General features: G+C 48.1%; 7 protein-coding genes across 7 annotated transcripts; 4 read left to right on the top strand and 3 right to left on the bottom strand.

The window, feature by feature from the left end:
• Nucleotides 1–3,058: 3,058 nt before the first annotated feature.
• Nucleotides 3,059–4,853, top strand: N7462_003993 (uncharacterized protein; the record flags this gene model as incomplete). Its single annotated transcript, XM_057075719.1, has 5 exons — nucleotides 3,059–3,331; nucleotides 3,391–3,631; nucleotides 3,681–3,749; nucleotides 3,800–4,246; nucleotides 4,297–4,853. The coding sequence occupies 5 exons, from the start codon at nucleotides 3,059–3,061 to the stop codon at nucleotides 4,851–4,853; spliced, it is 1,587 nt and encodes a 528-aa protein (XP_056935224.1).
• Nucleotides 4,854–5,452: 599 nt separating this feature from the next.
• On the top strand, nucleotides 5,453–7,228 carry N7462_003994 (DUF890 domain protein; the record flags this gene model as incomplete). The annotated part of the gene is made up of 9 exons (XM_057075720.1): nucleotides 5,453–5,532; nucleotides 5,591–5,638; nucleotides 5,697–5,772; nucleotides 5,831–5,841; nucleotides 5,896–5,994; nucleotides 6,046–6,119; nucleotides 6,186–6,315; nucleotides 6,381–6,735; nucleotides 6,800–7,228. 9 exons carry the CDS (start codon nucleotides 5,453–5,455, stop codon nucleotides 7,226–7,228), a joined length of 1,302 nt encoding a protein of 433 aa, XP_056935225.1.
• A 148-nt stretch (nucleotides 7,229–7,376) lies between these two features.
• Nucleotides 7,377–10,175, bottom strand: N7462_003995 (Glycoside hydrolase superfamily; the record flags this gene model as incomplete). The annotated part of the gene is made up of 1 exon (XM_057075721.1): nucleotides 7,377–10,175. One exon carries the CDS (start codon nucleotides 10,173–10,175, stop codon nucleotides 7,377–7,379), a length of 2,799 nt encoding a protein of 932 aa, XP_056935226.1.
• A 305-nt stretch (nucleotides 10,176–10,480) lies between these two features.
• N7462_003996 (glycoside hydrolase family 5 protein) lies at nucleotides 10,481–12,078 on the bottom strand (the record flags this gene model as incomplete). Its single annotated transcript, XM_057075722.1, has 4 exons — nucleotides 10,481–11,146; nucleotides 11,206–11,586; nucleotides 11,661–11,925; nucleotides 11,981–12,078. 4 exons carry the CDS (start codon nucleotides 12,076–12,078, stop codon nucleotides 10,481–10,483), a joined length of 1,410 nt encoding a protein of 469 aa, XP_056935227.1.
• Nucleotides 12,079–12,568: 490 nt separating this feature from the next.
• Nucleotides 12,569–15,240, bottom strand: N7462_003997 (putative APSES transcription factor (MbpA); the record flags this gene model as incomplete). The annotated part of the gene is made up of 3 exons (XM_057075723.1): nucleotides 12,569–13,248; nucleotides 13,303–14,956; nucleotides 15,010–15,240. 3 exons carry the CDS (start codon nucleotides 15,238–15,240, stop codon nucleotides 12,569–12,571), a joined length of 2,565 nt encoding a protein of 854 aa, XP_056935228.1.
• Nucleotides 15,241–15,589: 349 nt separating this feature from the next.
• N7462_003998 (uncharacterized protein) lies at nucleotides 15,590–16,612 on the top strand (the record flags this gene model as incomplete). Its single annotated transcript, XM_057075724.1, has 1 exon — nucleotides 15,590–16,612. The coding sequence occupies one exon, from the start codon at nucleotides 15,590–15,592 to the stop codon at nucleotides 16,610–16,612; it is 1,023 nt and encodes a 340-aa protein (XP_056935229.1).
• A 785-nt stretch (nucleotides 16,613–17,397) lies between these two features.
• N7462_003999 (uncharacterized protein) lies at nucleotides 17,398–18,114 on the top strand (the record flags this gene model as incomplete). Its single annotated transcript, XM_057075725.1, has 2 exons — nucleotides 17,398–17,483; nucleotides 17,553–18,114. The coding sequence occupies 2 exons, from the start codon at nucleotides 17,398–17,400 to the stop codon at nucleotides 18,112–18,114; spliced, it is 648 nt and encodes a 215-aa protein (XP_056935230.1).
• Between the last annotated feature and the right edge of the window lie 758 nt (nucleotides 18,115–18,872).

The raw sequence follows: 18,872 nt of genomic DNA on the forward strand, positions 1-18,872 counted from the left end.
GTAGCTTGGAGGTTCCAAGCCTAGGGATTCTAGAGGTGCCACCACGTGTTGATAGTATACCGGATACGGCGTTTGAAAAAGACTTGCGTCTCCTGAACTTCTGGTAAGATGGCTAATGGACTCCTTTATTTCACCTCGAGGAGTGGACCATATGTCCAAGGGCTAGCTAAAACGCATAAAAATTCGACTCCAGTCAGTCTTCAGCCCAAGGGGGCTGTGCTAGATGTGCAAACGACATGGTCAAAGCGTTATATTGAACCAGATAACACATGGGTCGGCTTCGGCTTTGTGCTTCCGGCTCCGCAGGCAACATCCCTTCGTACATGAGCAGGTCGGATACTGAATCAATTACAGAGTACTTATACGGTCTCTTAGGACATGGTGTCATTGCTATTTTTGCAATAGAGGGCAAGAGGTTAGGCAAAGAGAGACAAATTTTATTTCTCGCAGCTTGATATAAAATTCAATTTTGCGAACCCAGGGAAAGAAAAGGGGTATTCGGGAGTCTGTGCTGAAGAAGCAACAACAGGCTGGACTTCGAGCCACAGAATTAGAAAAGTCTCCGGTCAGGGTGGTGCAATTCTCTTCCAAAGTCAATATCCAAGGATACGCTGATAGATAAAGTTTTCTTTGTCCGATGACCAGAACAGAAAGAGAAACTTCCAAATGGATGAGCTACAGAAAGGGAGTTGAGATATGCGAAACTTCTCAGATAATCAGATGCTATACACCATCTGTATCAGGTTGATCATGTGGGCCAGATACTGTGTATGAGAGGGCAAAAAGACAATTTCATGACAGCTCCGTCGCCAGGACCTTGGAGAATTGGGAAGCCGGCGAAAATTTTTGGAACAGGATATCTCGATGTCATTCGATTCAAGCCGGGTTTTGGAGCTGTATCTCTTGCCGAGATGCGCATCTCAAGCCTAAGCCCAAGGGTCTCTTGTCCTATTGAAAGGTATAACCCAACCCCATGTCCTTCCAATGGTAGATTCGGGGATTCTAGGCCCCACGATGATGAGGGGTTGAAGATATTGGGTGGCCATGGAGCGAGTGATATCGATAGGCCAATAATCTACAACTCGTGTCATTCATCATGCATGCATGAAGGGGTTGCAGTCGGCTACCCGAGTCGGGATCCTCTCGGTGGGACGAGCGCGACGACCAAGATCTGGGCATTGGTAGCGGAGGTGTCGGTGCAGTTATCGGCACCTTGGCTGAAACTGAAAATTTAGGCACCTATGAGGACTTACTCATCAGGGAGCCAAGAAAGGAACAATATTGACTTCATATCCCAAATGCCATGATCTGTGATAGTTTTTTTTCCGATGAAGGAACGATCCAGAACCCCTAAACCTTTCTGCTAGCCAAAGTGATATTCTATCTACTTTGGTGAAAGGTTACGTGGGAAGGAAGGATCCAGGCCCTGCAGCTTTTACTTTGATGTCTGGGCAGCTTCGCGTATTCTTCTAGGACACAGAGTGGAGACAATGGTCGAGAAACTACAGAGTACTTGGTGGACAGCAGACCATGCACCCGCGGACACTACTCAATATCTCCATAGCACTACTTGACGACTAGGAGAGTGCACTGGACAACGCCCCCCTGTCCACAACAGCGCCAAGGGGTGAGCAGGTGGGGCTGATCGACGGGTGAGGATTGGCACCATTGTGTACTGACGACGGAGAGGCCGTTCGGTTGTCGATCATACCCGTGCTAGCGCGAACTTGGCCGTGGGAGGCCGAGAGGCGCATTCTTGTCCCTTCAAGCTCCACTATGATGTCTGGATTTAATGAATTGCAGATGCATTGGCCGCATTAGCGGGTAGGTACAGCCTCACACGCTTATCTGGCTTGTGTATGCATCGTCATTGGGCTATATCCAGAACCCTGGGTCCTTCCAGGCCCCTTTCTTCTCCCCGATTCGACCTGGATCTGTGCCCAAACAGCAAGGGCAGCTTGTCCCTTATGCCTCGTACCCTTAAAATGAACGACAAAAATGAAATTATCCCAAAAAAGGAGACAGTCCACGTAACTAGTCATCGTAGGAAGAAAATCACTATATTCTGTATTCGCCCCTGAAACACTGTGGCCAGTAGGTCGGAGATACTTGGCATTTGTTTGACGGCCAAAGATCGTCATACACGGAAGTACAAAATCTGTCTAAGCCTGGATTCTCGCCATATACATGTTACTGGCCCTGCCAAGAGGCCGTAACGTTGCTATGATTGACTATTTCTTCTAATTTGCTCTTATCAAACGGATCCATCCGCCTGCAGAATATCGGAGTAAAGGCAGTTAGAAGGCATAGAAACTGAGAGCGTTATTGCCCGAGGACCTTGTTTTCTCTGACAATTTCCTCGTGAAACGTGATTACGTGCTGCAAATGCTATGTAGATCCTTTCATAGTCAATGAGCAGGACACGCGTGCGCCGACCTGGGAAAAATTCTCCAGCGAGCAATGGCATTTGAGTACAAAGCTTTTCAGGCAAAATCGATTCATGTCTCACGAGTGACCGTATACACCATGGCAATTAATTTGCCTTGGCATTCGCAAGAAAGATGAGCAGACCTAAATTGTTGAGGCTTCCAGGATGTAATGCCTCGGAGAAGCACAACCCTAACAAAACGCAGATATTTTGTTTGGTGAAAGCGTTTCGAGGTCCACAAGAATTCAAGCTAGAAGGTCTCCCTGCTGATCCGGCTCCATTTATCACGACCTGAGCAGCACCCGGCTTACCATATTTGTCCCATCCTTGCCCCCCTCCACTGCCAAGGGGAGGAGAGAGGGGGTCTCCGGACAGAACCCACAGTGGAGCACATGGTCTTGAATCTCCTCAGATGCATGGGCCTGTCTGATGTTTCCGGACGTGTGCTATCAGGGGTGTCAGGCTGACGTCGGAGTACAAAAGGGTCCATGCCATTCCAACTTTGATCTTCAAGCCAAGAGGATTTTGCTCCAGGGTCAGTTGGTTGGAATCTTGTCTTCAACCTGTTCATATTAAGTTCATTCCAAGCTATGCACTCTTAGCGTTGTACTTCTCTATCATACGTCCCCAATGTTCTCCAAATCTCCAGAGTCTCTTAAGGAGCCTTGTGTGACGGAAACTTCTGTCAATTCCAGCCCTAGTCTATCCGCCCGGGATGAGAAACAACTCGCGACACCATCTTCAGACTCGATCAATCTAGAAAGTCAACTTCCTTCACCACCGCCATATCATGTCTTCACACGCTCTCAAAAGCTACAGATGGTCTGCATTGTTTCTCTAGCTGCCATCTTTTCTCCTCTATCATCCAACATCTACTTCCCGGCCCTCGGAGTCATATCAAATGTTTGTCGATCAAAATGAAATGGTATGATCTGAAAGTTACTGACCTTTTCCTAATTCAGGAGCTTAATGTCTCCATGTCGCTGGTGACTTTGACAGTTACTGTATATATGATTGTGCAAGGCCTTGCACCCAGCTTTTGGGGGTCTTTTTCTGATGTCATTGGCCGCCGTGCCATATTCATTGGAACCTTTATTGTCTACATAATTGCAAACGTTGCTCTCGGAGTATCGACAAATTATGGGCAACTTATGGCATTTCGTGCTTTGCAGGCTGCCGGCAGTGCAGCGACCATATCAATTGGTATGTATCCTTCTAGCATTACTTCATATTTATCATCTAATCATATTAGGCGCTGGCGTAATTGGAGATATCACCACATCCGCTGAGCGAGGTAGCCTAGTCGGAATTTTTGGTGGAGGTAAGTTCCTTTTCATGATATGACGAGTCAGATTGGACTAACAAGTTAAGTTCGTATGCTTGGTCAGGGCATTGGTCCAGTGTTTGGTGGAATTCTGTCTCAGTACCTGGGGTTTAGATCCATCTTCTGGTTTCTGATTATCCTATCTGGACTGAGTTTACTTTCGATTCTATTTTTCCTTCCTGAAACTCTACGTACGATCGCTGGTAATGGCAGTGTCCCCCTCTATGGAATCCACAAACCCTGGATCTATTCTATAATTGGCCAGGAGCATATTAAGGAGGGCGCTGTTCCTTCTGGCGACAAGAAGAAGGTCACCTTTAAGACAATCCTAGCTCCCCTGGGCTTTCTGGGCGAGAAAGATGTCTTTATCACATTGTTTTTTGGTGCTATTGTGTACACAGTCTGGTCCATGGTGACTTCATCGACATCGGACCTTTTTGAGCAAACATACGGGCTGAACTCTCTGGAGGTTGGACTCACCTTTCTGGGAAATGGTAAGCTTACCGCTGGTGATACATTTTACTGTTATCTAACAATTAAATAGGCTTTGGTTGCATGTCCGGATCATACAGTATCGGTTATCTTATGGATTTTAATCATAAGAGAACTGAGCGCGAGTACTGCATCCAACACAACCTTCCTCTCGACACTCGTATCACAACTAAAACTCACCCGGATTTTCCGATTGAGTATGCTCGCATGCGCAACACCTGGTGGATCACTGCACTCTTCATAGTATGCAGTGCTGTTTACGGTGTTTCACTTCGTGCTCACCTTGCTCTCCCGGTCATCCTTCAATACATCATTGCTTACTGCGCTACTGCCATTTTTACTATTAACAGCGCTTTGGTTATCGACCTTTATCCTGGAGCGAGTGCTAGCGCGACCGCTGTCAACAACTTGATGCGATGCCTTATTGGTGCTGGAGGTGTTGCTGCTGTGCAGCCTATGATAGATACTCTCACAGTCGAATATACCTTTATTATACTCGCCGGCATCACCCTTGGCATGGTTCCACTTCTCTTGATTGAGATGCGTTGGGGCGCTGGATGGCGACTTGAGCGAACTGAGCGCCTCAAAAGAAAGGCAGAGGCGGCCTAGGACACGGACGGGGAAGATTAAACATTTCACACAAAATTTCATCCATATGTTTGAGATATCAGCGAGCAAGTCCTCTTCAACAGGATGGCGAGGGTTACAGAAACGAAGGCATTCATTTTGGACATGTGCGCGCCAAGCCCTTCACGACATAATGACTTGGGCTTTGGCGTCTTCGCGGTACATATTTTGGTTTTCAATTCTTTGCAACATTTGTTTGCCGTATCTATTGACTTTTAGACCACACGTATATAGATCTGACCAGTTTTAGTATAAGTTGAACCGTCTCTGCAGTTGATCTCATTATATGGTTGCCTGCAGAACAATTCTCGATAATTCTCCTGCTGAGATCTAAATGCTCCAACATAGAATCCTTCTCTTTTATGACACTCAGGAGCTGAGAGGTATACCTTTTGTCGATTGAACCTTGTAGAACAACCCGTTCGTTATTAATATTTTGGCCTCAGGCAAAAGTGCGCCAAGCCTTCCTGACTCCAAGAGCGTGGTGGATGATGTGCATTCCTCACCCTCCTCAACTCAACCGTCAAACATTGACAACTAAATTTCGTGGATGTACGGCTTTATTACCAGAAAGAATGACAATGGGTTTGTTCCGAGATATTTATAAGAATGATGTTGATTTTGCAGCTCTCGCGTTGCAGTCGCGCGACTTTGCGAAACAGTGCGTTGGGATTTAGACACATGAGCGAGAAGAGCTTTGGCCTGATTCAAAATTGCAGTTTCCACCCGAACAAGCAACTTGATTTCAATGACCCAGAAGCTTTCAGGTAAGTCTCTCTCCGCAAGACATCCAAGTCATTGAACGCGTTAGACTAACGAATCCAGGCAACTGACTACCAGCTTGCTACAAGTGGACTTTGGCCTGAAGGTCGAACTTCCTGAAGATCGACTTTGCCCCCCGGTACGTGTACACTAATTAAAAATTTCTAAATAACTGAGACTCATTTGTAATGATTCAGGTACCGAATAGGTAGGATGAGCTCTCCGAAGTTCCCCGTCGAACATATGACTTCTAACCAAACAGGCTGAACTACATCTTTTGGTTGCAAGACTTACTTGACTCCACAGCCAGGACTGTCAGTGATGAATGTGTTTCTGGTCGAGAGATAGTGGGACTCGATATGTATGTTACTCTTCAGTATTGCACCATCAATCTGGAGTTAATTTTTCGCAGCGGCACAGGTTGTTGCAGCATTTACCCTCTCCTGGGGTGTAAAGTTCGCCCACAATGGAGATTCATCGCGACGGGTATATTTTGCCATATCCTCCTTGTTATTTGCATTTCTTGCAAGAATTCATACTAACATTGTGCAGACATCGATGATAACAATGTGCGCACGGCAGAGCATAATGTAAAACTTAACAACCTTAATTCAAGAATCCGGATTATGAAAACAAGCCCGGATGATCAACTGTTTCAATTTGACAAGTTTAACTTGAAGAAGTATGAAATGCCACCTCAATATCATACCCAAACTCCACCGAGAACATGCTCTGACGAGGATTCAGTCTCGACTTCACAATGTGCAACCCCCCATTCTATTCATCACATGAGGAAATGTCACGATCCGCAGAAGCCAAAGCACGCGTACCCTCCTCGGTATGCACTGGTACAGAAGTCGAAATGGTGACTCCTGGTGGCGAAGTTGCATTTGTGACCCGCATGATCGAGGAAAGCCTGCAGCTCCAGAACAAAATCCAATGGTATACATCTATGCTTGGCAAGCTGAGCAGTGTCTCTGTACTTGTTGAGGCTTTGATGAAACATGAAAATCATAATTATGCGGTCACAGAATTTGTGCAAGGTAGCAAAACGAAACGTTGGGCTGTGGCATGGTCATGGGGAGACCGGCGACCTTCGATGGTACATGTCTTCCAACTGCTTCTAACCCCTTACTTTGGACGAAAATTCTAACATGAAAGTTTAGAGTGTATCACGAGGCATCCCAGGCTTCCCGAAACATCTCCTCCCGTTTCCCACAGATTTCATATTTACCCTTTCGTCGACAGCTATCGATACGACAAGTGCTACGATGAATGCCGAGCTTATGTCCCTGGCCTGGTACTGGACTTGGGACCAAGGTCTCAGCTCCGGTGCAGGATTTGCATCCGAGAATGTGTGGTCGAGGCAAGCTCGTCGAAAGATGAAATTTGCTGGACAAGAGGGCCGGCCAATGAATATTGATAAGGTTCCAGATCAGGTGGCCCTCGGAGTTCATATTCAACTGAAATTGACCACCACAGAGACTCAGGGGCCAAGGGATACGCAGGTATTGATACGCTGGATTCAAGGCACAGACAGCGTGTTGTTTGAGAGCTTTTGTGGAATGCTGAAGCGGAAGATGGAAGCAAAATAAGCAAAGTAAGCTCCTCGCTGCCAATCCAACCGCGAGAGTTAAGAACAAGTTTAATATCTTTTAAAAGCAAGTGGCTTTGAGTTCGTGAACATAATTCGAATTGCCGCCGTATGGATGCTATTTTTTGGAAAAGAAATCCATGTATATACTAGTTGCCTGTGACTTCGCTCTGGAGCTCAGTCAGACGAGTCCAGCCTTCGCTGTCTTCCCAGAACTCCTTTCCTTTGCCCATAATTCCTCGTACAGCACTTCTGGCCTTGAATCGCCAGTCACGCGCAACCGGCTCTGCCTCGGCGTCACCTTCGAGCTTTTGATCTTCACGATCCATAGGTCCGTATCGCGCATATCCCTCACGCACGAGCTTTTCAGTAGACCGCACAACCTCAAGCCACGGCTTCTCATCACCCATCTGGAAAGCACCCTGGGCAGAAGCTGCGACGGTGGCGCGCCAGGCTTTTTCCTGGGCCTCGAGGGCACGGCTAGGTCGATTGCGGAACATTTCGACGCGGGAGACAAGGAGCCAGAGGGTAGAGGAGTGAGTGATAAGAGGGACGACGTTGTTATCCACAAGCGAAAGAATCTGGCCAGGGATTGTGCCAGTCCGAACAACGAGGCCATCATCAGATTGAATAAGGAGGGAGTCGTACTCAAAAGCAGTGATCAGAAAGTCAATAAGCATGCCAAGAATTGGGAGATCGATGCACTTTTCGCCCTTCTTCGCACCAATAAGCTCAATGACACGCTTCTGGGCCATGATAACATCGCGGAATGGAGTTGAAGGTGGCGGAATCGATGCCGCTACTGTCAGGACATTATCCCAGATACGAGCATCTGTACCTTTCAACTGAGCAGCACGCTGCAACGCCGCCAAAGCCTCACGTTTGCGTTTGTGTGGATCAGCTTCAATAGTAGACTGTTCGCCCGTGCTTTCGTCGATTACTACCTCTGGTGTTGGCTCTGGTGCCGGGGTCCGCAGCATGGCGGCAGCTAGATTACTCCATGCTTCTCCGTCGGTGTCATCTAGCTGCACAGCACGAGTGAAAGAATCGGTCGCATCATGCCATTTCTGCAGTTCGAGCTGGACACAGCCAAGGGCAAACCACGAACTGTTATTGAGGCGATTGATATGCAAGCTCTGTTTGTAGGCCGCTTCGGCCTTCTCCAGTTCGGGTGGCGTGAGGGCCAAATAATGCCGGGCAAGAGACCGTTGAGCTCGAGCATAGCGCTGCTCTGACACATCCCAAGCACGCTCGTACATCGTTTCATCTTTATCAATATCTCCCAGGATACAGAAGAGACGAGGAGCATCTGCCGGGAGGACTGATCGCTCTGGGCCTTCAAACAACTCATTCTCGTCATCTTCATCTTCACCCTTGGCTTCATAGAGCTGTCGGCGAACAATTGCCTTGGCTTTGGCCTCGCGCTCAGTTGCAGCGTAACACAATGCTGCCTCGGCCCACATGTGAAGTCGCTCATAGATCTCGAGCGCAGTACGAAGTCCACCCAGTTCGATCCAACGTTTAGCAAGCTCGGCCTCTAGATGCCACCTGGTTGAGAAATTGAGGAGCCAGATGTACTCCAATCTGTCTGCGGCAGGAGCAGATTCTGACTTCTCTGGACGGGGCAGGAAGGTAGTCGGTTCAGATGAAGGCTGCTGCGCAGCAGAGTCATCTGTTGCTGTATCGGCAAGAACTTGATCGACAAGGGCTTGCATCTGGAGGACAGCTCTTTCAACTGTGCGCGATCGATATCCCTCCACACGACTTCGAACCAACAGTGCCTCTGTATATATTTGCCAGTTTGAGCTACCACCCTCCAACACTCGAGTTGCGTAAGGCTGTGTCTCCTCGCGGGTCAAGCCGTTCTCAGGAGCGGTATTGGTGATTGCTGAGGCCATCGCCAGCAAGATGGCCGAATCAACCGGGTTCAGAATAGGCTGATCATTTGGATCAACGGATTGAAGCACCTCCGAGAGATCATCTTGGACAGTGGATGATTTCTTATCGGCGAAAGAGATGGCCTCAAGGAGGGTATCGTCATTCAAGTCCAGCTTCTTAGGGCCTGAGGACTCTGTAGATTTTGTTCCTTCGTCTGCGCTCTTGGCCAAAACCACAAGCTGGCTGGTATCACGTTCTTGGAATTTCGTCCTCTTGCCCATCTTACCAGTCAAAGCAAATTCGAATTTCCGGACCTGGGACGCTTGGTCAAGATCTGCTCGCGCCTTGCCATCGAAGCCGTGGTGAGTATGAATGATCGCACGCTCTAACATAAACCGTCCAGTCTCGTCGGCATCCAGACCTGCTTTTGCCAATTGCTCAACATCTTTATATATCACATCTTGCAAGGTACTGGCCACTTCGGAAAGCATCTTTTGGTGAAGGAAGTTGACGCGCATACGAGCAGTTTTGGCGAGAACTGATCCATCACTGCTTTTATCCACCAAGAGAGCTTTGGCCACGGAGAAGAGCTCTGGGTTGGGCGTTAATTTGTAGGCTGCCTCTCCATCCACCGACAGGTCCCGGATGATCTTCGCTCGAACCGTTCGAAGGGTTACGACATCGCTGCGCAGGGAGGAAGGAATGACAGTATCGGCAGAGTTGAATTCCAGTGGTGGGCCAGTAACATTTGATTGTAGGAAGCTGAATAAAGCAGCCAAGCCAACATGTAGAAGCTGAGACTTCACTTGCTCCTGGGTCAGGTCCGCGTGCGAGGCTCGAAGAACAGCCTGGGCCTGGTTCGCGATAAATGTGGTATAAGAGATATCGCCGGTGGCAACTTTGGCAATCGATTCGTTATCGGAAGCATCATGGCCCAGGACGATCTTTGCTAGGGGCAGCTCGAGGATCGGTAGGATGTTGTCGGAGGTTAGACGAACGGGATCATATCGCTCCTTGAGCGGAGCATCAAAGACGCCGTTCAGCGTTGAAGGATAGGGAGATTCGGCCATATCGACTGATTGTATCGAGTTCTCGATCCAATGGGCCAGAATCTGTCGACTCCACGAAACCTCGATCGTCTAAAGTGCGAAACCCCGCGATCTTTTCGATTTTTCTGCTTATCGATAAGGTGGGAATAACAGAATGTGCGTGTGAAGAATAATTTCCTGCTTACGAACCGCCCACAACCGCTTTATTGCCACGGGTCTAATTAGTGCCCCTCATCGGGCCTCTTTTTACTTCTATGGGGTTCTTTGATTGCAAATAAAATTGGAGATCAAATTGACATTCTAAAAATGCTGTATATTCTATGTCTTCATGGAGATACCCGAGCATGATCCTTAAGTATCTGGTTCAGCCCTTCACGCTGCACACATTCATCGAAATGGAAGCTCCGTGCTAACTCCTCGAGCTCGTTTTCGCTCATCCCTTGGAACAAATTTGCAAATTCGTCCACAAAAGAAGCTGCAAGAAATGTGTTAAACACATTGCGCATAACGTGCATCTCTGTGTTCCATGAGGTAGGATAGGTGGACTTTGCCGTTGGACTGACAGTGTCGATCCAGTTCACGAGAGGCCTCAACGCCGCCTCGGGCTCCGGCGCAGGACGAAGTCCCCATTTATCAAGCCAGAAGTCCCTCTTCTTATCCAGAAACGGTTTGATAGTGGTGTTCCATTTGCTCTCTGGGTTAGTATAGATCATGCCCTGTAAGCCGATATCCTTGTACAACCAAATGGACCAGTGAATGTTGTATTTGTCGTAGATACGGAGTTGCTCTCCCAGCAAATTGTACCGTTCTTGATTGATGGATTCTGCGTCGCTATCAAATGCAGGATCGGCATAAACAGGCCCAAACTCACCATTCCAAGTTGGCGTGCTATTGTCCTGCATGAACTGTGCTTTGCGCAGGTATTGTCGTTCAAGAAGTTCGGCCTGCTCGGGTGTACCTTTGTATCGATCTCCCGTGGGAAAGCCCATCGACTATTTCAAAATTAGATATCGGAGACCCCAGTGGTTGGAATAGTGGGTATAAAGCCTACTGAGTAGTCATGCATGGCATAAACACAATTTGGGAGGACCGAATCAAACCCTTTCCACTCCATGGCGAAGGTGTTACCGTCAAGCCAGAGAATATGGTCCGGATCAATAGCCCGGATAGCCTTCTCTATCCGTGTATAGAAGGCTGGGAGCCGCACATGTTCTGGATCGCATGGTTCGTTGAGTGGGTTATATCCAGCAACCCAGGGATTACTCTTATACCGAGCGGCGATCTGTTCCCAGAGCCACACCGTACGATCCTGATGATCTTTATAGTCCCAAAATGCAGCATAGCTGGTGGGATTGTCGGAGTGCCAATCAGGATTCTGACCTCCAGGTACAGCATGCATGTCGAGAATGGTATAGATACCACGCGTGGCACACTACCAAACTCTCTACATCAACATGGATGAAAGGATGTATTGGACCTTGTAAAAAAAGCAGAAAAATAACTTACCAGATTTACCACTCGATCCAAATGTTTGAATCCCGACTCTTTCAGTACTCGTGGATTCATGTCATCTTCGAAATGGCGATAGTTGAATGGAATTCGTAGACAGTTGAGCCCCAACTCAGCAAAGAATTTGGCATCAGCATCTGTGAAGAAGTATTCCAGCCACTTGTCGAAGAAAAATTCATATTTTTCCCTCCCCAGAACTTTCTTCATTGAGGCACGGTGCTGCGATTCATGGGCGGCAAATCCAGTGATGAAGTTCTCCATACTGCACATCATCAGATTTGAACCATGTGATGAAATGAAGATTCACATCGACTTACTTCATCCATCCCCCAATGGCGGCTCCTCGTAGAACAACTTGCTGGCCATTTTCATCAACAACGGTTTGGCCCTTCACACGGAGGACCCCAGTAGTCATGGTCACCCTAATTCTTTTTGCGTGGATGGCGTAAATGTGAAAGAGAAAGTCCTGGTGATTGCTCTTCAGCTGGGTCAAAGGCCCTATTAATAAATCTGCATGTCCCGAGGCCCCTGTTTACCCGAAACTTCTCCATAGTTAAGTTCTCAAACGCGGGGAAATGGAGTGATGTCCATCTTGGCGGTAGCGACGGGATCAGCCTGAGATGAGGAGGCCAAGTCTGTTGCTACGTCGGTCCGGGTAATGTCAGGTCTATATTTAGGCTATACTGCAAGGCCAAGCAAGTGTACTTTGAAATTGAACCGCACGCTACAGAGAGCAAGAAACGCTTGTACAAGAATGCAGAATGTGTTCAAAATGATTAAGTACAAAAACTGCCAAATCGACATCAGTGCAGACCACCTGGGTATTTGTATCACACAATCGAATGTATCAACGCCGTTCCATAAAGTCACACCCAAACGCCCAGAGGATCGAGTATGGCCATAAACTACCAGTCCTGCCCGCGATCCCGCATCAGAATCTCGATAGCTTCATCTTCCGGCACAGGATTATCGTTCAGGTCTTTGACACACTGGGTTAGACCTTCTGCGGCCTCATCAACTTGCTCTGCGCTCCATCCGGTACAAGCCATCACCATGCGACGGTAGTTTTGACCCAGAACGGCATTCTTGGCTTTCAGACTGTCAACATCAGCTGTGATGCCGAGGTTGAATTGTTCATAGCACTGAAGCCTATGCTTCAGAGAGTCTGGAGCTGAAATTGTACCCAAGAAAGCGATTTGTTGATCAGAGAATCCGGATGAAGGGTCGAAATTCTCGGGAAATAGGGCTTCAAAGGCTACAATATCCACTCCGGCATCATGATCTGCATCGCCAACAACAGCAATATGAGAGGTGTCAAATCCTTTCGAGTTTTTCAATGTAGTCAGCAAAACATCGGAAGAACGTTCCATGTTCTTGATGCGACGGTCAAGTTCCACTCGCTCGGAAGCCTTGAGTTTTAATTCGTCTAACTGCTTTTGCTCAATCTGGCGAGCCTTTGCGGACTCGCGAATCTTAGAGTGCCAATGGTCGAATTTCTCTTGCTTCTGTGTGAGGCTCGACGCAAGATCACGGTCAATACCTCCCAAGGCCTCCTCGACCAGAGCGCTGATTTGAGACATAGCCGCTAAGATCGATGTTAGTGTTTTGAAAGAATTAGTAAGAATAGCGCAAAGCTCACCATCAAGGACTTCCTTCTTCGACTTTGCCAGTTGATCAATAAAAGTATCATTTCGACCACCAGATTGTTGTGATTGTGAATTCCCGTCTACCATATCCACACCAACTCCATAATCAGCAGGCCGGAGACCCGTGTGATTAGGAATATGGGGATCGGCTCCAACTTCTAGAAGTTGTGGAACAAGAACAGACCGCGCACGCCCTGCAAGATTTAATGCGGTATCACCCTGCTCGTCGCGTAGGTTGACAATCTCAGATATAAAACGTCCTAGGGAGATGACCTCGCCGCCTTGCGATCCATTCTGCACGCGATCGCCGTTTGTGTTCAGGGTAGCTCCACCATGTCGGACAATAAATTCCAACAAAGATTCCAGGTAGTGCTTAGCAGAGACATGTCCGCCGCCGCCAGTTGCTGCCATGACAGCAATATGGTGGAGGATGGTTCGGCCACTGTAATCTACCATGTCAATGGTTGGGGCAAGCGCTTGAAGCAAACGAGGAAAGCTTCGATAGTCGAGGTTGTTCCGAGTTCCCACTGATTTTTGAAGAGCAGTCTCGCCAGCCGCATTCACACGGGATATACTTGCTCCTTTTGCCACAAGGGCATTCACAAGAGGCATACGGGCAAGCATTGCAGCCCAGTGAAGAGCATTATTTCGATATTCGTCGAGGGGAAGCTCAAGGTCCTCGCCAGAAAGTTGTATAAGTGCAGGATGGCTCGAAAAGTCCTTAATTCGTTTGTCAAGGAAGAGAGTCATGATCAATTTTTGCTTCTGGAACCCCTCTGGATCCGAGGCAGGCGCCACAGCTTCAACTCCTCGCTTTTGGCCATCATCCATAGGGGGAGGAGGAAGGTCAAAGTCTTGATAGAAAGAATCGTTAGGCTCGGTTGGAGTTGGTTCGTGCATGGATAAGTTGGACGGCTCTCGAGGCAGGCCAATTAGTGGAGCATGATGTGATGAAGAGCGAACACGTTTGCGTGGGGGTTCTGCGAAGTCCTCGTGGTCATCATGTACCTGATACCGGTTCTGCAGGCTGCTAAACCCGCTATCAGACATGTTATACATGCTTTGCTGGCTGCTGAATGCCATTTGGGATTCCTGGCTGCTCATCTGCGATGGTTTGCGAATCATGCTGGGTCGCCGGCTATTTGAGCTAGGAGAATCAAAGCGAGCTTTGCTGATGGCATTGACGGCTGTTGCCGCTGTACGTGAGATGTTCTGAAAGAAAGTCCCTTGTTGTGGCTGGGACATGCTGCGGTTCTCGGCGCCGCTGTATAGTCGCTTGCGCTGTGCAGCCATTGCCTGTTCTTTCGTAGGTGTATCAAGGGTTCCCTGAGAGGGACCACCAGACCCGTCAGGACTCATGTCATACTCTAATAGTGGACGCAATAGTTCCTCGACCCGGTATTCTCGACATAATTCAACACCTCTTTGGTAGTTTACCCACGTTCCCTGGTATTTTCCATAGCCACCTTGCACCTTCTCATGCTCTCCAGCAGCAATTTCCTTCTCGAGGGTTTTCGTACGTCTGGCTTTGACAACGCCGGCGACTTTCAGGATTTGGGTTGCATTTAGCCAGGAGTCAGATCGACGTTTCATAACTGCAACACCATTGACCTCCATTTCATAGACAGAGACGTTAGAATAGACGGCCTATATGGCGTTAGAGGGGATATCCGGTGGCGTTTAATGAGAGGGCAACTAACGCGATAGATCTGCGGCTCCTGATACGAGATCGCCGAGCCATAGTCATTTGATCCGTCATAACCATTAAAGCTACCTCGTGAGGCACCGTTGGACATGCCAAAGGAGGACATTTGTGAGCCTTTTGGGGGCGGAGGAGTAGCGCGAGGGGTGGACGAGAGGGATTGGGAGGCGTTGAGGATGTTATAAGCCAAACCGTTTACTGATCCTGTGCTGCTTTGCGAGTATGACATGCTGCAAAGTTCTAGAGGCAGGGTCAGCATCGACTAAAAATGACCAGGGTAGGAAATATTGGTGTGGAGATACCGGATAGAGGAAGACGCGGGCAAAAGGAGGCGCGTGGCTACCACCCTTCACGAGGGAGAACGGCAACAGGGAACAGCAAAACCCATACAAAATGGTCTAGAGCTGATCGAATGCACAAGAATGTGTCAAAATCGATCAAGATCAAGATCCGAGGCGCAATGCAAGGCGAGGCGAGTCGCGGGGTTGGGGGAAAGGAACGAAAAGGCGCGCGTCCGTCCCGTGACACGCTTCCCGCCAAGGTTTTCGCGTTTTCGCCGTTTTGGGTTGTGCATCTTCATGGCGTCGACACGACTATCCGCCTCTTTCCACCCTCGAGATCCGATAACATGGCAGCATCTCCTGCGTGCTACACTGCGAGAATGCACCTACCTCCCTGATCCCATTGCCCGAACCTATATGCGCGAACATGTGCTGGAACGCTATCGCCGCTCTCTAGCCGCGCGGGATGCCGGCCGACCTGAACACCAACTGGCTCGGGCTGCCAGGCATGGGCTGTCTCTGCTTCAACGAGCAAATGAAGGCTACCAACGCCCTCTTGAAAGAGTCTTGTATATGTCATACGGTCGCATCGGAAAACGACGACACCAGCTGTTGGCTCGGATATCGACCCCCCAAGTCCCGAAAGATACCAACGCTGTGGAGGCTCTGATCGCGCAGCCCATCAAGTTTGAAGACGGCTGGGAGCCAACAGAAATCGTGCTCAGTCTTGCCAAATCCCAAATGAACAATGGGATCGTCACATCATCCCGTCTTCGGCCTGCATTAAAGTCCCTCCAACCTGTTATACCCGATCAAAATAGCTGGGGGAGACCTGTTTGCCGACGTCGCCGTGTGAATATTCGCAGAAAATGGTTCTCCAATATGATGGATAGTCTTTTACCTCCTCTCCCAACTGCCGATCTCGAAATTCTGGATGGATTGATCGCAGGGACTGTAGAATGGAAACCTCGACCACGGGCCCGGGCCAAATCTTCAGACATCTGCGAGGACCTCACAGACAGTCTGATCTTGAGTCTTCTAACGGATGGGCCCCAGAAAGGCCATACTTTTGGCAAACATGCCAACGGCCGACCGCACGAGATCACGGACAGATTCATGCGTCGTCTTTGGAAACGCATTTCTTCTCTTGTTCCTCGGATGCACTGGGTCGAAAAGGCAGAGAAGTGGTCATTTTCCTGGGAGACACCCAAATCGTTACCTTGGCTGGCTTTTGAGATTGACGTGAAAGCAAATTTAAATAATCTTTTTGAAGACCAGGCTGATGCAGGAGCTCCATGCATGACTTCCGGCAAGGACTGAATGGTCGGGTCTAGCATCAAGCTTACATTAAATGATGCAGACTGACAACCTCTACACAGAATGATTTTTCTATGTTTGTATTTTTACACATTATCCATATACCCTCGACGATGCACTTATAGCAAACAAACCCCTCAACTTCTTTTTACAATGAAACATCCCAGACATAATTTCGAAATTTCACAGCGGTCTTCTTATGTTTCTAAGTGGGTCATCAAGATAAAGATGGGAGGCAAAGGGTCTTGATCATCTCGGGGAGAGGTCTGCTGGAGGGATCTGTGAGATGCCCGATGAGTGCGGATTCAGCTTCCATGGTGCGACTCAGGGCTGTTTAAATACACCTCGGAGATGATAAAGGCTATTGTCTATTTTTATAACCGGGCCTAAACGGTCTCAGTCATGTCCTGGGCCCCCGATAATTCATACATGTGCTGCAAGGACGCCAGACTTCCCAACGCGCTAAGGCCGCCAACAAATACACCATATGAGATGACCTGTATGTTATTTTCTGACACGGAATCTTTGGGCGCTTAATCCCCATGAAATGATAGGTTTGGATGTTCAGTATTAATAATGGGTCATATATGATTGTCGCTTCCAAAACATTAACGCGCAACATTAAGGTCGCATCTAGCCACCGGTAGACGCTGTTGGTCCAATCTTCAGCCCCTTAAGAAGTAACATGTCTCCTTCCTATCATGTCTACCTGTAAATATTTATGGTACCCAGCTCCGTATCCTTCAATAGAGACTCCATTTGTAACTGATTTTTCGCGATCTTTCACGATGGCCGCCGCCTGCGTTTTCCCCATGTGTATTCCTGGTTACCACCGGGCGCCCACCGCGGAAGACCTTTCTATTTCTCAGGCGCTGTGAGCCGTCGATTAATCTAATTATATGGCTATTTTGCTAATAAATGTGAATGATATTAGGTACAATAGCCTCCCCCATCCCGCAGAACAACCTGCTGTCCCGGAAAACGCACTCCAGGCTCTCGGTGAGCTCTTCGTTAGCTATGGCGCCCACAAGTACTTCGGATTGCATCTCCTCCATGGGCCCTTTTCGGACCCAGTGGGCAATGCAGCCATCGGTACCTCTGCTCATGTCCTCGAAAAGTCGCAGGGATACCAGACGGAGGCCCTCTCTACCTCCGATCTAGCCTCGGAAAACGTCTACGGCCATGTCTTTCGATTACAGCGAGACGGAACTTTCTTTCCCTACCAGTACTTCAATGACAAGGCCAGCTACGGAAACGTCTCGGTCGATCTAGACTTCTTTATTGAGCTTGCGAGCTTCCTTGAGAAGAACTCGCTGGCCAATATTGTTGCTCTCGAGCGTAAGAGTCCTTGTGACGACAGCACTATGGTCATGAATCAGCACGACGTGGCTGCTGGCTGGCATTTTACTGTTGAAGAAAACGGAGCTATCTCATGCAACCGAGACACGATCTACTTGGGCAGGGTTTTGGGTACTCGCCCTGTCTATATGTCTTCCAAGCTGTGAATTTAAAGATGCTTTCTCTTTCTCTTCCTAGAGGCGTCGGTGGAAATTCTTAAGCAAGGACGAAATCCCCTATACTATGACAAGAAGATTACAACGCATCACATACATACTAGCGCTTGGATTTATTGAGCAATCAGAATGCATTTCCTCTTGATATTCTAATTGAGATTTCATCGAAATAGATATCATGGTATATATATTTAGGACATGTAACTGATGTCACAAAAAAAGGCACGAGAGAGCCCAAACAGGGGTCTTCTTCTTGTTATGGCCGATCATTGGAATAGGATAGAAGACACTAGCTTTCATTGGATAAGAAGTGTCGTCTGAAATTGAGATATATGAATAGGCCAGCGACATAAAATAAGAGTTGAAAGATTCAAAGCAAACAATCAAAACAGATTGTCTTTTCATTTCATGTCAAGAAATTTGGATGTTGCACTGCGAAAAAAAATTTACAATCATATAACTTCATTCGTATCTTTAAAACATAAAGCGGTACTGCATACAATGACTATTGATACTATTTGCGATCAAACCGTTCCCATTATCCATCGAGAACCACCTTATCAATGGTGGTGATGCTTTTTCTTGTGTTTGCCGTGGCCATCCGAAGAGCTTGACGAACTTGAACTTGACGAGCTTGAGCTTGAGCTGGAATTGGACCTGCGACGACTGTGGTGCTTCTTCTTCTTCTTTTTCCTGTTTATAACGAGAACACCAAGTCAGCTTTGACTCCAAATTGCGAGGTCAAAGAA

The sequence above is a fragment of the Penicillium macrosclerotiorum genome (assembly GCF_028827735.1).
Source record: "Penicillium macrosclerotiorum strain IBT 26536 chromosome Unknown utg000003l_segment0_segment0, whole genome shotgun sequence".
In the NCBI taxonomy this organism is placed as follows: domain Eukaryota; kingdom Fungi; phylum Ascomycota; class Eurotiomycetes; order Eurotiales; family Aspergillaceae; genus Penicillium; species Penicillium macrosclerotiorum.